At 54.5% G+C, this 16,619-nt stretch overlaps 1 protein-coding gene across 1 annotated transcript; it reads right to left on the reverse strand.

Moving 5' to 3' along the window:
- Window positions 1-4,315: 4,315 nt before the first annotated feature.
- Window positions 4,316-8,707, reverse strand: SPON2 (spondin 2). Its single transcript, XM_024573822.3, has 6 exons — window positions 8,454-8,707; window positions 7,813-8,038; window positions 7,253-7,476; window positions 6,985-7,176; window positions 6,458-6,632; window positions 4,316-5,069 (listed from the first exon to the last, which is right to left on the reverse strand). The coding sequence occupies exons 2-6, from the start codon at window positions 8,033-8,035 to the stop codon at window positions 4,885-4,887; spliced, it is 999 nt and encodes a 332-aa protein (XP_024429590.1). The 5' UTR covers window positions 8,036-8,038; window positions 8,454-8,707; the 3' UTR covers window positions 4,316-4,884.
- Window positions 8,708-16,619: the final 7,912 nt, after the last annotated feature.

A 16,619-nucleotide genomic window follows, 5' to 3' on the forward strand; every position in this document is an offset into this window, starting at 1 on the left:
GCTCAGCAGTCTCATGTCACACGCACAGGTGTGGGGCCTTTATCTGCCCTGTGTGGCATATCGTGTGCATTCTGGTTCCGAAGACACCTTTTTATTTTAGCCAGTTCTGTGACTTTGGCACTGTATTCTCTTTAAATATTCCCTTCTCTCTCCATTATCGCTATTAAATCCTCAGAGTACCCAATTTAAAACATTTTAACACTGCTCATTTCATCCCTGATATCTTCCTGAAGTATCTTGCCTTTTTGCTTCTCTCTGGGCTGTGCTCTAGGCAAAGCCCCGTAATTCTCCCTGCAGCAGTGAGAGAGGCCTGTCCATGCACAGTCTTCCTTCCCAAACGCGCCCGTCTGTTTCTGATGTCCCTTGCTGACTGGCCACTGTTGTGCCTGCTGCACTTCTGGCAATTTTCTTATCTCGGGCCTCTGAATCTGCTGGGTTTTTTCTTCGGGAATTCAATCCATTATAGTGGCTTGTTTTCTTGTTTAACTAGTGACTTTTGGGTTGCACTAATTGCTCGATTTTGATTGGTAGGAGGCCTGAGTCCCACATTGAGAGTTGAAAAAGCTTCCTCCAGAGAGAACTGCATCTCTTCTTCCCCAATATCAAGGGACACCACTGTCCTTGAGGGCCTGCTCAGCAAGGGGGCGCCAGCTTGTCTTCTGGACTCTGCTGCTGGCCCCTGCTCAGCCACAGCCCCCAGGGAGCCCTGTCTTTCCCAGCTGCTCGCATAGTTGGGCCTTACCCCAGCTCCACTTTACTCCAGCCCCAGTTCAGCTTTTTTGTTTGCTTATTTTTGGAAGTTGGAGGAGGAAGTGAGAGTTCATCTCTACCTCTTATGGAAAGGGCAGCGTCTCAGATGGGGTTTCCACCCAGAGCTGAGGGTCTGGCTGGGTGTGTGGAAGAGGACTCCAGGGCAGACGTAATGTCCGAAGCAGTCATCTGGGTATGCCCTCCAAACAGCCTTTTCTATAGCTTCCGTGGGGTTCAGGCAGAAGTGGGGTGAGGTGGGAGTGTGCAGTCCACCATCTCTGCCAGGAGGCCCCTCCCATTACTTCTCAATGTCCTACCCTTTCCCTTCCCCCGTCCCAGTGCCACTAGCTGCTCAGCCCTGCCCCCAGTCTTGTGCTTGGGGTTGCTGAACACAGTGGACCATTCCCGAGGTCACCCTCCTCCAGGACTGGCCCTGCAGACCACTGCCACTGCCTCTGCAACACGCTGGCTCTGGGTCCTGCCAATGCCAGGACCAGCCGTCACCCCTGGAAACACTGAGTGCATGTTTCCAGCCTGTATGAGAGAGCGCAGGTGAGTGTAGGTGCTAGAACAACCTCATCTGTCCAAAGACTCCTCATTGACTCAGTGTATGGTGGCTCCACACAGCCCACCAGAGTCCCCGGAATGGGCCTGTCCCCACTCGTCCCCTCACTCTCCCTGGGCTGACCAAGATGGCCAGAACCTTCCTGAACTGGATGCTCTGAACAGGGCAGCTTCGACTTCTCTGAAGTCATGTTAGACACCAGTCTGCGAGTGTCTGGATGGCCTTTGGGCAGCCTGAACTCAGAACCCATTCACTTCTACTGCTGTCCTTGTACCTGTAGGAGCCTTGCTCCTCTGTGAATTAGTGCCCTGGCTTCTAACTCGCTCGGTCTCCCTGCCTCCGCCCCTGCACTCAGCTCTCAGAACGATGGCTGACGCTCTATACTGTGCATTCAGGAGCTGTCACTCTCACTCAGCCCTGCCACGACACCACCCCACTCCTCACCTCACTGGAGCAGAAGCTCGTAGCCCGTCTGACCAGGCCTCCTGCTGGCCGCCCCCACTCTGTGCCGGTCACACAGATCTCTGAGCTGTCCCCACAACAGAGTAGGGCCTCTGCTTCTGGCTGTTCCCCCTCCTGGGATGCTTATCACCAGAGAGAGACTCACCTCTTCTCGTTCAGAGCTCTGCTCAGAGGTGGGCTCATCAGTGAGGTGACCCTAGCCCTTCCTGAAAGAGCGTGCTGCACCACCACCTTCATCATCAGCAGCACCTTCATCAGCAGCACCACCACAAAGGTGGTTTCTAACTGGGCTAAGGTCTTAGGTACTCTCCAGGGTGGGTGTCTCAGAGTGGTGGCTCCAGGTGGCTTCTGTGGAGGCACCTCCCTGTTGACATGTGCTTTGGGGTCTGGAGTGTCTCATATGAGCAGTAAATGTTTTGGCACCAAATAGTACTTGTCACTTCAGCCCCTGCCCAGGGCCCCACCCACCCCTTGTTCCAGGAAGGAGGGGACAGTGGACACGGGTGTCCACAGGAGTCTCCACTTCAGTGTCTGTGGTCCTGTGTCATTTGACTGGAGTGCGTAGTCTGTGTGATCTGGTTCGAGCGCATGCTATGCTGGGCTCTGGGGGCTGGGTAACACAGCGCATGCTCAGTCACGCCCTACACACCGTGACTGTGGCTTCGTGGGTCTGACTTTGTAGTTTGCCGTTTCCTCTGATTTGGGGGTGTCCTGCTGATTCCCTTGTGTGTTGGTGGGTTTTGATTGTGAGTTCATGTCACGGTGGAAATCTCTGAGTCCTAAATCCATGTGGGGTCTCCAGGGAGGACTTAACCATCATTTCTTCCAGGGCCCTCGAGGTGTCACCAGCCCAGAAATTTTCAAGCAAAACTTTTAACTAGGGGCTTTCAGATCTCATGCTTGTGTGAGCATGGGCTTGCATGCAGGAATTTTCAAGGACTATTTTTTTCTTCTCTGCAGAGCTAAGTGCAAGAGAGGCCATACCCTTATAGGATCAGCTGTTTGCACACTCTCACACTGGGCGGTGGTGCCTGCGAGGTGAGGGCCTCCGATACCCCAGGTCAGTGGGGCATCCAGGGTGGAATCTGGCTCCTGCATGTACCACTTACCCAGTGGCTACTTGTTGTTTTGGCCTTGGAGAAACTCCCCACCTTCTGCCACATCATCAATACATTATTTATTTAAAAAAAGAGGATATATCTCATGTTATCTAGTATCTTAGGTGCTCATTGTCAGGGGTCCTGCAAACAGATGAAGAGTGTTGAGTTTCTTGCTTATTCAGCAAATATTTGCTGTGTCTGCCACATGCCTGAGTTGTGCTGTGTGGCTGTCACCACGTGTGTGCCCTGCACCCCAAAGCCACTCAGTGGGATCCTTCAAGGCTCACTCCTCGGGCAGGGGTGCCCATGAGCAGACAGACCCAGCGCAGTGCTTTGCTGGACAGCAGGGGCCATGCACCTCGAGCTCAGGCTCTTCCTGGGCTCTCCTAGTACTGTGCCCCAAGATTACATGCCCAGAACATTCCACAGAAAAGTCCCTTCCTCTGGTGAAACGCCTGCCACCAGTCTGTTTAGCAGTAAGTCCAGGCAGCAGTGTTTTTAAGGTGCTCATTGGGCCTTCACCATCCCCCTCCCGCAATGGGTGAAATGGTCACAGGCAGCTGCTTTCAATCCTTCCTTCGCAAGGCCAAGGGTCAAAGTAGCCATTGGGGATGTGAATCTGTTGGGCAGAGAGGAATGGGACCAACGAGGGAGCATCTGTAGCAGATGGAGGAGTCTGAGTTTGCAGGGAGGTGTGTCAGGGAGGGGAAGGGTATCACCCAGCCAGTGGGGGGATGGGCGGGGGCCTGGGGGCCAAAGAAACTTGATGCGTCAGGTAGGGGAGCCGAAAATCCTGTTTCTGAGAGGGTTAGAAAGATGGGCAAGGCACATGGCCCTGGTGCGGTGATGCAGGGGGCCACTGGGCCCTCGACAGCATGAAGGAGGGGCCTGTGTGGAGGGCAGAGGCTGGAACCAGGATGTGGGGAACCTTTTCCAGGCATGTTATTGCAGGATGGACAAGGAAGCAGGGCCTGCAGGGCAAGGGAGGGCAGTGGATCTGATTCTGCAGGAGTCCAAGCAGGAGGAAGAATGGCCTGACAGTGTCCCATCTCCCACTGTCCTCTGAGAGCCCAGTCCGGCCTCCGCTCCGCTCACACAGGAGCCCCTGAAGGGTCCATACTGGTAGCAAGAGGTTGCGAACCCCAACCTCAGATAAGGGCCAGGACCGTCTGTGAGGTTGGGGCCTTGGTGCTCCACAGCGTTGGGTGCTGTCTGTACTCCCTGATCTTGTCCCGTCAGCAGCCGCCAGGTGTGCTGGGTGTGTGCAGTGGGTCTGCACACCATTTTTACGCTATTCTGACACGTGTCATGTGCTCTTCTGTCAAGTCTGTGGGAAGACCCTACAATGGGGGCCGGTGGGCAGCCCTGTGTCTGCTCACTCTGCCCTTACCCAGTGCCCATCCAGGAAATGCAAGATGATGGCCACTGACGTCAGGAAACAGACAGTCTTTATTCAAGTGCACAGATCAGTCGCGTGACAATGCCAGGTGAGGTGTCCCAGCCTGCCCCCTTTATTTATCTCCCATGGTGTCACCTGCTTGGATGCCAGGAGCAGTGGGTGTCTGGTGGCAGCCTCGCTTCAAGCAGCAGGTGTGGGTGCAGGGTGCCTGTGCCAGTGGCCACCTGGGCACCAGGACCGAGGTATTTCATAGCCAGTGCAAGGGGCGAGGAGCTCCTGGGCCTGGGGTGCGTGGCTGTCTTGCAGGGCACCCCAACAGGCTCTGTGCTCATATCTTCTGCATGGAGGATAGTGGCCTGCATGGTGGTAAATACACCAGACCTGACGTAGAGCAAACTTGTGAGTCTCCACGAGGGCGGACCTTAGGACGAGGGGCCCCGAGGGACAACTTGCAGAAAGGAAGCGCCTGTTCATGACATCCCCTCCGGCCCGTGGGTGTGTCTATGCAGAGGGTCGGTCAGCAGTGGAGCTCAGAGGTGATGAAGCTGCTGGCTTGGCCAGCTCACTGTGTGGCCCCAACACCATGACTGGGCCTGTGGGGCCCGGGCTCACACACAGTTGTCAGGAATGCACTCCACCTCCTCTTCAAGCTCGGGGCAGGGTGCCCCGTGGTTGGCAGGCTGTACACGGACATAGCGCGTCCTGGTCTTGGCTCCCAGCTTCCCACACGGACCTCTGCACAGCCCCCAGGATGACCAAAGGGAGACCTCGCAGTCCAGTGGCGTTTCTGGAACTGGACCAAGCACAGAAGAGACCCGTGAGTCATGTGGAAAAGGAGCTGGTGGCAGAGAGGACCCCTAGATTGTGTTCATGCCATGAGACCGGCTCCAGACTTCGAAGTGGAGAGGAAACACTTGCTTTTCTCAGTGTGGTGCAGAGTTGACTACAAGAAGATGCCACCAAACTCACCTCCTAAGGAACCACTAAAATGACCTGAGTTAATGTTTCGATGCCAAGAGCCTGATGCTGTGCTCAAGTCTCCACTCCGTGAGGCTTTGGGGACCAGCTCTGACACCGTGGTGGGGGTGCCCCAGGGGACTCTGAGCCGTGTTCACACACCCAGAGGAGCGAGGGGAGCACTCCTGTTGTGAAATGCACTGCAGCGAGGCCCACACTGAGGGCCTCGCCCTCCTGCTACGAATCCGGCCGCTGGGTGCTTCGGAGCTGTCCATGCCGGGAGCTCAGCCCCTGTGCTCTCCTAGTACCTGGCACACAAGTTCCCACCCTGGTGGGCAGTGCTCCTTTGACTAACACCCCCACCATCCTCTTTGCCACAGAGGGCACAGAGATCCACTTAGTGAAGTCCTTCCTGTCAGCTGTGACACAGGCCATGTGGGCACACTTCTGATGGGCGACTGGGGCCTCCTTCCCACCTCACTTCTGGACTATAGATGTGTAAAAACCTTTCATTTAGAAGTGTTGGGTAAGAGTTTAATCTTTAGTTTACAGTTTGAATCAACCAACTACCAAATCTCCCAGAATTCTAGTCATCCTCACAAAATGCTCTGAACCCCTAGAGCCCACATCATCTTGTACAGCTTGAATCCCCAGAACCTCCGAGGTGTTGCACCAAACCCATTTTTGAAGTTGCTCAGAGACACAGGTTCAGTGGCCCCAGGCTGTCTGAGCACCAGTGGCCTCTCCCTGGTTTGACTCCCTTCCTGACACCTGGTGTGCCAGGTGGCCTGGCCCAGCCTGGTAGTGGACATGTCACACTCAAGAGCCTGGCTTAGAATTGGGTGATCTCAATTACAAGTTGGAGCTGTGACAGGGGAGCACTGTGGGGCCGGTGACGGGACCTGGTGTCTGGACCATTGCCCCTTGTGGGGTCACATGTGGGCCACTGGCTTGGCCTCCAGGAGACTGGCAGATGTCAGGTGTCATTACTGCCACTTCACAGATGGTCCCTCTTGGGACACTCCCTTTCAGCGTTATTCTAAGGGTAGGAGATAAGAGCCTGGTGCAGGGGACTGGGGATCAGTAGCTGCCCATAGCAGTGGAGGCTGAACATGTGCCATGATATACACTGACCAGTGGCGGACTTGGCGGCTTCCTTGAGCCTGAGTGCTTAGCCTAGGAACTGTTGAGGGTGGGGAACTTGGCATGGGGACCTGGGCTTACCTGAGAGGCTGTCCACGATCTCATTGCTCCTGCCTGTCAGGTCTATGGCTGGTGGAACGTAGGCTCTGGGGCTCTGCCGGAGCCGCACCAGGGTCACCCTGGCGATGGGGGGCAGGGCCTTCAGCCGTGGGTAATAGAAGGAGTTTGCCGGGTGGCTAGGAGAGGAGGATGTTATCTGGAAGGGGGGGTTGGGGGAAGGGGTGTCAGCATGGGCTAGGAACCCAGGAGACCACCTGCACCTGCTATGTGCTTGGCCCAGGTGGGAGCTAGTGGAGGCCAGTAGGGCAGTGTGGAGACATCCCGGCCTGGACCTTTGCGTGCATGGGGTGCCTGGCCCACAGCCTGGTAAAGGGACCAGCCTTCTCCAGGCCACCACTGCACCCCCCCATCCTATAGCGCAGCCAGCTCCCTCCTTGGCAGGGCCTCACCCATGCTCACTGGGACCCTAGGGAAGGGCTGCCGTCCAAACAAGGGACAAAGCTGGGCAACGGGAGCTGCCCTGAGTGGCCTTTCCATTGTCCCCTCACCTTGGTCACTGTGTCCTGCGGGATGGTTGCAAAGTTGGGGGAGGAGAAGGTAAAGCCGCTGTCTGTCCCGGCGTCATGTGGATAAAGGTCCACAGTGACCTGGTCCCTCCAGCGGTCCCCGTCACAGAGGTCCAAACTGTCGACGCCCACGAACCAGTCAGGGCTGGGCACGATCCGGACCACAAAGGACACCTGGGGAGCCGGGCGATCAGCAAGGTGGCCAGTATGGCCCGCACCTCTGCCCACCCTCCCACCATCTGCCACTCACGAGCGAGTGCCTGGCGTGGGCCTCAAACTCCGTGGAGGTCTGTCCTGTGCCGCTGGGCACAGCGGGCGCCGAGAACACCTCGTGCACACTCTGTAGCTTCTCCCCAGCTGCCTCGATCTCCTTCATCAGGGCCCAGGCCTCGCCCCGCTCTGCGAAGTCCCTCAGCCCGTTGCTGGCATACTGGCTCTCCCGCCACATGCTGTAGTCAGAGCTGTGTGCTGCCCCTGTGGGCCCCTAGCCGTGTGAGCAGCCGCCCCAAGTGGATGCACCCCTCCTCCCCACCCATTACATGTGGACGTCCTGTGGCCTCATGCTGCCCAGGCATCTTGCTGATGTGACCAGTGTTCAGCAGCCTTCCCCACGACTCTGGCATCCTTCCCCCCACATCCCCAGAGCCCAGGTCATCAGTGACCAGCATGCAGTAGGTGCCTAGCAAATATTTCTTGCACTGAAGTGAATTGGATAAGAGGGCCCTCCAAACTGTGAAGTGCAGTGCAGCTGTCAGGTGACTGTGCCATCCCAGGTGGACACCAGGAACAGGTGGCAGAGGCTGTGCTTACCCAGCAGGGAAGACCACTGTGCAGGTGGCCGGAAGAGCGGGTACTGCTTGGGAAAGGCTGTCTGGCTCCATTTGCCCATGAAGGTGATGCTGTACTTGGCCAGGGCCCGGGCTGTACACATGGAGTCTCCCCTCAGTGGCTGGCCAGCCACAGAGCCAAGTGTGGCCAGGAGGAGAGCCCAGAGGGCCCTGCTCTGGGTGGAGGCCAGGGTCTGAGTTCCCATCACCTAGGAGAGGAGGGAGAGGGCTATGTTCTGGCACCACTGGTCCCCAGACACCCTGCAGTGTGCCTGCCAGACAGGGACCTAGGGGACAGCCCCTGAATATCCCTTCCCTGCTCCACCTCTGGGCTCAGGCTGGGCCTGATCCTCATTCTGGAAAGTGGAGCTGGTCAGGTTACAGCTGGACTTGCAGGAGTGTCTCTAGGAACCCAGGGTGCCCAGCAGATTTAAGGGCCTTGGCACCCAGGAACAGCATCCCCAATAGCACACCTCTGGCACTGCCATCCAAGGGAACCCAGAATCTGGAGGGCAAACTTATGGACCCACTACGCCCAGGACTACAAGGTTTCTTGGTGGGCAAAGTGCCAGAAGGCCCAGATGGCATGGGGGTTGGGGACAGAGGTGCACACACAGTACTCACCCAGTGGGAGCAGCAGGAAGGCAGGCAGCTGGGCTGTGGCCTGGGATGGTCCCAGCAAGAGCCCAGAGCTCTAGTTTATGCTGAGGATGGCACCCAGCTGGTCAAGGAGGCTCCAGATCCTCCACTGTGGCCTGCGGAGAGCGGATGGTAGGATGTGGAGGAGAGAAAGGGACTTCGGTGCCCTGGAGCTGCCCGGCCGCCCTGCGTCTGAGGCTGAGCAGAGGCTTCTCCAGCGCTGAGGTCACTCTCCTCCCTGGTCGGGTGTCTGCCAGCCGCCGCACCCCTTTCTTTGTCTTTCCTCCCTCCCGCCCACGCCTCCCTCTCCTCTCCCTCCTGCTTTGCTTTCCCATCAGGCCTTCCTAGTGTCTCCCTGGAGGTGGTGCCAAAGCCAGCGGGTTACAGCCACAGTCACAGCCTGACGGTAGCGTGAGTGTTGGAGCCCAGCTGGGAAGTGGGGCCTCAGGGCTCTCTGGTTGCTTCAAACACAGCTGCCTCCTTCACAGCACAAAGCTGCACAGAGACGTGCTAGCCACACTGCTGGCCAGGGCCGCCGCCCTCTGAGGGGGTCCGAACCCTGAGGCCAGTGCTCAGGGATAAGCCACAGAAAGGCTACCCCACCCCACCCAACTTGCTCCTGAAAGACTGCCAGGCTCCCTCAGAGCAGGAGGCCACTGTCCTCTACCCACTTCCCTCTGAGGCACACAGTGTCGAGAGTGCTTGGCACGCAGGACACTGCTGACAGATCCTGCAGGCTGTCACTGCTCACTGTCAGGAACATGTTCCTAGAACCCGAGTCACGAGGTCTGGGAACTAGGAGGGAGGACAGAGGATGGTCTTGCTCTTCAGAACCCCCCGGCGAGGCATTACACAGAAGCATTCTGGCTTTTGGAGCCGTGTTTGTGTCTCGTGTTTTCAAAACCAGAGAGAAAATAAATAGAATCAACCAGAGTAGAATGCAAACAAAGCAAGTGCTGTCACCTGTGTTTCAGATCAGCAACACAGGCTCAGAGAAGTGACTGGGGGGCATGTTGACTACAGGCCCTCGGACAAACACAGCCTGACACGAGGCTCTCAGACACGGACTCAGGACCCTCACGCCCAGAGCCTCTGTTTGTGTGGGTTAGGCAGCATCGTCCAGAATACTTAACTCACTTAAAAATAACGAAAGCAAACCTGCCACATGGGAACAGAAATAGCATGTTTTACAAAAACAAATACATTTTCCAAAAAGAAGACTTTTGTGAGAAAAGTGGCCTGGCTCTGGCTGCGTGCCCCTCTCTCCCTTCTGCCCTGGCGACTGTCGGACAGGTATGTCCTGCTGGTCACCATCTGTGCGGTGCTCTCTGGAGAAGAGCCGTGCTCTCTCGGCCTGGTAGATCATGTGGATGCGCCCCCAGCTCTGGGAAACCCCGCACACGGGCGGGAGTGCGAACAAGCAGCAGATGGTGTCTTCCAGCTCTTATGTCTTATTCTCTTTGGAGAAGTGGCGGTCCTGGGTTTGAGGACAGAAGTAGGGGTGCCTGGCACACCTCGTTCCCTCTCCCTGTGTTCGCTCAGGCTCCACCCAGGTCTCACCTGCTGCTCAGTGGCTTGCCCTGTTTTATAGGAGGCCCAGGACAGCAGGAAGGCAGCCCAACATCATCAGGAGGCAGCTCTGCCAGCCTCCCACACCCACGTGGAAAGGCTCTGCAGCTCTGCGGAGCCCCACCTGGGATGTGCTGCCAGTGGGGACCAAAGGCCAAGAGAGAGGTCTGGGCTCAGGCGGAGAGGGACCTAAGAGGAGGGTGGCCAGGGCTTCCTTTCCTGATAGAATGCCTCTCCTCAAGGTCATGCCTAAGAGGGATCTTGGGACACAATGGGATAGGGAAGGGACCCAATTATTCACCACGCTCAGAGAGGGATACAGAGAAAGACCCTGGGACAGGTGACCTGTGGCCTTCTGGTCTGGGCCTCAGGTGGGGAGCCCGGCTGGTGGGAAACAGGCTTACTCTGTGAGTCCTGGACGCTGCTGCAGACCTCTGACCCTTGGGCTCCCCTTTGCAAACCAGGGTGCTACATCTTGCTCCTGCTGAGGATTAAGTGTTGAGCACCTTTTGGGCTTGAGTAGTGTGGACACAGAAGTGAGCTCAGTAGACAAAAGCCCTGCTCCCCAAGGCTTTGGGTGAAGGAGCTGTGGATGGACAGCATGCGTTCTGTAAGTTGAATTCTGTTATTCAATCAGTACATTGTGAACTGGTCGACACTGATGCCAGGTCCTTTCCTGTAAGTCACTCTGTGGTCAGTCGCCCCGGAGGTGTTTTTAGGGGAATGAGGCTCAGGGGTGTGGCTGTAGGCCAGGACTCCCCACCCCAACTCTCCCTATCTACACCGCTCTCCCATGGCTCCAATGGCTGCAGCAGGCATCCCCTTCTCCCCGGACTCCGGACCCCAGCACCTACTGTAGCTCACATGAGTATGAGCACAGGGTGAGCACTGTGGGCCCTACCTCAAAGGACATGGTGGGCTTGGGGCAGTTGTAAAGTCCTTCCCAATGGAGGAAGTGGGATTTGTGCTGCTCAGACGGTCCACTGGGCTGTGTGGCATCCAGGAGCCCGAGTCTGTGAGTTGCTGAGGAGGGGCCTGCCATACAGGGAGCTCTGGGAGAGCTCTGTGTCATCCTCCTCTGTCCCTGTTGTGGCCCTGCCATGGGGCCCAGGACCCAGGATGCTCCCGTGGGCTCCACTTCCAGCTGGACCAGGGAAACCTTGCTCACCTCTCCGTTTGGGTTCTGGCCGAAGGGCCTTCTAGGCCTGGCTAACAAGGGCTCTTTTCAGGGTGCTCCCTGAGCCTGGCTTGGGCAAGGGGACAGGCTGGCTCCTCCTAAGCACACAGACTCAGGCCTGGTGTCTGGCTTCCCAGGGGGACCTGCCAGCCACACAGGCACCCATTTGTCTGCTCACTCACCCACTCAGCAGACATTTACCAGGGGGTGTTCCTGCCAGACACCACAGACGGCACACAGCTTTCCCCGGACTGCTGCAGTCTTGGCCTTAGCCCACCCCTCCATCTTAACACCTCTTCCTGTGACCGTGGGGCTGAGGCAATCCCAGTTTCCTCACCCAAAGGAGTCTCCACTGCATTCTTCCTCACAGGTCTCAGGGAGCCCTCCTGAGCTCCCGGCCAGAGGAGTACCTGGTCATACTAGGAGCTCTCCTAGAGTAGGCAGAGGTGTTTGCCTCAAGTGTAAGCCGCTTATAGAGTTGTGAGGGCTGGACAGACTGGGCTGAGCTTCCAAAGCTGCCAGCTGCCTGGGAACCTGCCCACCTCCCTCCAGCTCCCAGCTCAGCTCCACTGGACCCAGGTTTCTCTGAGTACTTCTGACCCATCGGGAATCCTGGGTCCTGGGCTTAGCTTTGTAGCCTCTGCCGTCCAGGATCAGGGAGGTGCTGAGCAAGGGGCCCCACACCCATGGCACCCACACTCCCGCTCCTCTCAATCCAGAGTTCATGCCCAGTGGGGGCCTTACCTGCAAGATCACTCTGTAAGCATGACCCCTCCAACCATGCTGGGGTCAGAGGACCCAGGACTCTGGCCAAGCATGGCGCTGACCTCCAGCTCCACTTTTCTAAAGAGGCCAGGCCACACTGCAGAGCCGCAGACTTGGGCCATGTGCCTCTCTGGCTGTGCATGCAGATCCGCCTGCCTCTGTGCAATGGTCGGCCACCCAGGAACACAGGGCCATCTCTCTCTGGTCGCCTTTACCACAGTATCTTCACCTGCATTAAGGAGCCAGGACATCTGAAAATGCTATCCTTCATAAAAGAGGAAACAAGCAAAAATAATTAAAACAAACTTTTTCAGTATAGCGAGTCCTCAATGTCACCATAGGTTCTGCAGGTTTAAGCAAAGATGAAACTAGTTGTACCCCAGGCTCGTTGATGTTAAACAAGGGTGAGTTCACAGGCATGTCATCAATATTCTAAGAAAACAACTTTAACAACCAACCTTGACCCAGGACCAGCCGTATATGATTAACCAAAGACTTGCTGCGTTTTTAGAGAGGATTTTTGGTTTTTACCAAGAAAACTGTCTGAATCTTGCTAAGAACAGAGCAGCAAGTTATGAGGTGTTTTTGTTTGTTTTCCTTCACCAGGTTAACCATTTCCAAGTGCACAGCTCGGTGGTGTTCAATACATCCATACTTTTGTGCAGCCGTCCCCACCATCCATCCTCCAGTCTTCATCTTGTGAAACTGAAACTGCCCCCACTGAACACTCACCCCTCTCTTCCCCCAGCCCCTGGCTCCCACCATCCTTTCTTTGCGAAGCTGAGCACCCTAGAGGCTTCGTTTAAGTGGAATCGTAACAGTGTTTGTCCTTTGTGACTGGAAGCCTTAGAGTAATGTCTTCAGGGTTCACCCATGTGGTAGCATGTGCCAGAGTTTCCTTCCTTTCTGAGGCTGAATGATATTTCATTGTAGGACGGACCACATCTTGCTTATCTGTTCGTTTGCCCACTGACACGTGGGTGGATTCCATGTGTTGTCTGTTGTGAATAGCGCTGCTGTGAGCATGGGTGTGTAGATACCTGCTTGAGTCCCTGCTTTCCGTCCTTTTGGTGAGTACCCGGAAGTGGAATTGCTGGGTGATACAGCATTGCACTTTTAGTTTTCTGAGGACCCTGCACACTTTTCCACAGTGACTGCGCCGTCGCACATTCTCACCCACAGTGCACAGGGGTCCAGTTTCTCCACATCCTCACCAGCTATGAGGTGTTTGAATTTACCCTATGCTCACCCTCACTCTCCAGCTCTGCAGAAGCCTTGAAAAATCCACAGCACACTTTCACAGTGAAAACCAACAGCCTGTCAGTCCCTGCCTGGAACAGAATTGGGCTGGAACTTTCAAAGAAGCTGTCCCGGAAAGTTGTCGCTCTGGCCTGTCTGGCGGTTTCCAGGAAGACCCCACGTGCACGCCTGCCTGTATGTTGACTCGATTCAGAGCTCACCCAGTATGGAAGCTTTTTCCTGAGAGAAGACAACCAGGGCGGCATGGACCACTTTCAAGACACGGCCTTGGAGGAGGGGCAGCCACTTCCCCCGTTCTTCACCGTTTCACCTTCTGGCAGGCCAGGCAGGGTGTTTCTGAACCCCTGGAGGTGGAGGGGTGGTGGGTGGTGGGCACTGCCCCTGAGCCGTGGGGGCAGAGCAACTTCTGGGTGCAGGAACGAGGGATGCCTCTGGCCTTGGCATCTCCGTATCGCTGGGGCTGCTGGCAGAGGGCACCTCTGCCCTCACTGCACAGTCACTGCTGTGCATGCGTGTCTTTGCTGCTTCACTTTTCTGGGGGCCTGGTGCCAGAGGACTGGGAAGTTACTCATGTCTGTATATTCATCTTGTGCCAGATTTTCTCATTGATTTTTAGTGTTTCTTAATTAGGGTGAAGGGATGTCTCTAGATTTGCAATCATGCCATCAGCACCAAAAACTTTATCTATTATTTCTTGATGTTTATGTCATTTATTTGATTTCCTTGGAACAGTTTTGTGTTTCTGTGTAGAAGGACCTTGGCCCTGTCGTGTGCAGAGTCACTTCTTTTTCTGTTTCAGTTCATGTTACTCATTACAGTTGCTGAATTTTGTCACATTTCTTGTCAGTACCTACTGATTTGGTTCTCGGAGTCTTCTGTGCTACTTCTGAAATCATGTCAGTCCGTCATGGAGCCGCCCTTGGACCTGTGCAGACCTGTCGAGTCTTGACCGGCAGTCCTGCAAGTTTCTCCCTGGTTCTCTTTGCTCATCTCGTACTTACATTTTTCCTTGTCTTCATTTCTTTTTTTTTTAAATATATTTATTGATTATGCTATTACAGTTGTCCCATTTCCCCCCCACACTCCACTCCATCCTGCCCACCCCCCTCCCTCCCACATTCCCCCCCCATAGTTCATGTCCATGGGTCATACTTATACGTTCTTTGGCTTCTACATTTCCTACACTATTTTTACCCTCCCCCTGTCTATTTTCCACCTATCATCTATGCTACTTATTCTCTGTACCTTTACCCCTCTCCCCCTCCCACTCCCTTATTGACAACCCTCATGTTCTAGTTGTTTGCCTAGTTTGCTCTCTTTTTTGTTTTATGTGTGGCCGTTAATAACTGTGAATTTGCTGTCATTTTTACTGTTCCTATTTTTGATCTTCTTTTTCTTAGGTAACTCCCTTTAACATTTCATATAATAAGGGCTTGGTGATGATGAGCTTCTTTAACTTGACCTTATCTGAGAAGCACTTTATCTTCCCTTCCATTCTAAATGATAGCTTTGCTGGATACAGTAATCTTGGATGTAGGTCCTTGCGTTTAATCTTGGGTAATGTAATTATCATGTGCCTTGTTGTGTTCCTCCTTGGGTCCAGCTTCTTTGGGACTCTCTGAGCTTCCTGGACTTCCTGGAAGTCTATTTCCTTTGTCAGCTTGGGGAAGTTCTCCATTATTTGTTCAAATAAGTTTTCAATTTTTTGTTCTTCCTCTTCTCCTTCTGGCACCCCTATAGTTCGGATGTTGGAACGTTTCAAGGTGTCCTGGAGGTTCCTAAGCCTCTCCTCATTTTTCCAAGTTCTTGTTTCTTCATTCTTTTCTGGTTGGATGTTTCTTTCTTCCTTCTGGTCCATACCATTGATTTGAGTCCCAGTTTCCTTCTCATCACTATTGGTTCCCTGTACATTTTCCTTTGTTTCTCTTAGCATAGGCTTCATTTTTTCATCTGTTTTTCGAACAGATTCAACCAAGTCTGTGAGCATCTTGATAACCAGTGCTTTGAACTGTGCATCCGATAGGTTGGCTATCTCTTTGTCGCTTAGTTGTATTTTTTCTGGAGCTTTGAAGTGTTCTGTCATTTGGGCCATTTTTTGTTTGTTTGTTTGTTTGTCTTGGTGCGTCTGTTACTTTAAGGGGCGGAGCCTTAGGTGTTCGCCGGGGCTGGGTAATGCTGGTCACTGCGCTGTGATGCTGTACGTGGGGGAGGGGCCAAGTGGGAGCAATGGTGCCCGCCTCACTCTCCTCCGGATTTCAATCTTTCACTCCGCTACCCACAATCAAACTGGGCCACTCTGGTGCTGGTTCCCGAGTAAGTAGGCCTCTCCAACAACCTCTCCTGTGAGGCTGGGAGTCTCTCCTGCTGCCGCCCCAACCCCCAGGGGCGCTTTCAATCAGAGGTTTGAGGCTTTATTTCCCCGAGCTGGAGCCCTGGGTTGCACGGTCTGCTTTGCTGCCCGCTGTTCGTCCGGTTTATCTGTGGGCGAATGTGGTGCCGCAGGGTGCTACCCGCCACTCTGCCTGCCCCACTCTCCGCCACTCTGAGTCCGGCCCTCTGGGTTTATCTGTGCAAATGTGGGGCCGCAGGGTCTGCTAGTGCTCGGACTGCCTCCGCCATTTGTCTCACACTCCGCCAGTCTCAGTCCCGCCACAGCCACGCGAGTCCTCTCCACCCCGGTGCGTGTCTCCGCCCCTCCTACCAGTCTGGATGAATGATTATTTTCTATTTCCTTGGTGTTGGTCCCCCTTGCTGTTCGATTCTCTGTCAGTTCTGGTTGTGCGAGGAGACGCAGTGTGTCTACCTACGCCGCCATCTTGGTTTCCCCCTTGTCTTCATTTCTAAGTGATACTTATCTATAGTTTCTTTTTGTGGTGCATCAGGTTTTTGTATTAAATTATACTGGTTTCCTGAGATGAATTACAAAGTATTTTTTTTTAATTTGTCTTGGAAAAGTTAAAATAACACTGGAATAACTTCTCTTCCAATTTAGGGTTAGATCATCACCTTAAGTTGTAAACATCTGCTCTCGGAGCTTTCCTTTATTCGTCCACCGTCAGTCACCTTTACGGTTTCTTGTGTTTGCCTATTCATGTTTCCCCTATTTTGTTATTTTGGTCATTTATATTCACTAGAAAATTACCTGTTTACCCCTGATTTTCAAGCGGCTGCCCCAGGTTTGCAAGCTGTGGCACCGTAGCATTCTCTCTGTCCTTTTTCTCCATGGGCATTTGTTGTTCCTAATCGCAGGTGGGCCTCCCAATTCCAGCACACACAGATTCTCAGTAGAGACTGCCGCTTCTTAACCACCCACAGCAGGGCGAGGGGCGTCTCTTTGATTTGCTTTTAGAAGGAACACTATCATTTCTCCTTTTAGTTTA

Source organism: Desmodus rotundus, chromosome 4 (assembly GCF_022682495.2).
Source record: "Desmodus rotundus isolate HL8 chromosome 4, HLdesRot8A.1, whole genome shotgun sequence".
NCBI classification, from domain to species: Eukaryota; Metazoa; Chordata; class Mammalia; order Chiroptera; family Phyllostomidae; genus Desmodus; species Desmodus rotundus.

Excerpts from the sequence above, each read along its gene's own strand:
- SPON2 (XM_024573822.3), bottom strand. The coding sequence starts at position 8,035 with ATGGGAACTCAGACCCTGGCCTCCACCCAGAGCAGGGCCCTCTGGGCT. Across the intron at positions 7,477-7,812 it reads ACAGTGGTCTTCCCTGCTGG|GGGCAGCACACAGCTCTGAC; the intron begins GTAAGCACAGCC and ends AGGGGCCCACAG. Across the intron at positions 5,070-6,457 it reads GATCGTGGACAGCCTCTCAG|TTCCAGAAACGCCACTGGAC; the intron begins GTAAGCCCAGGT and ends TGCTTGGTCCAG.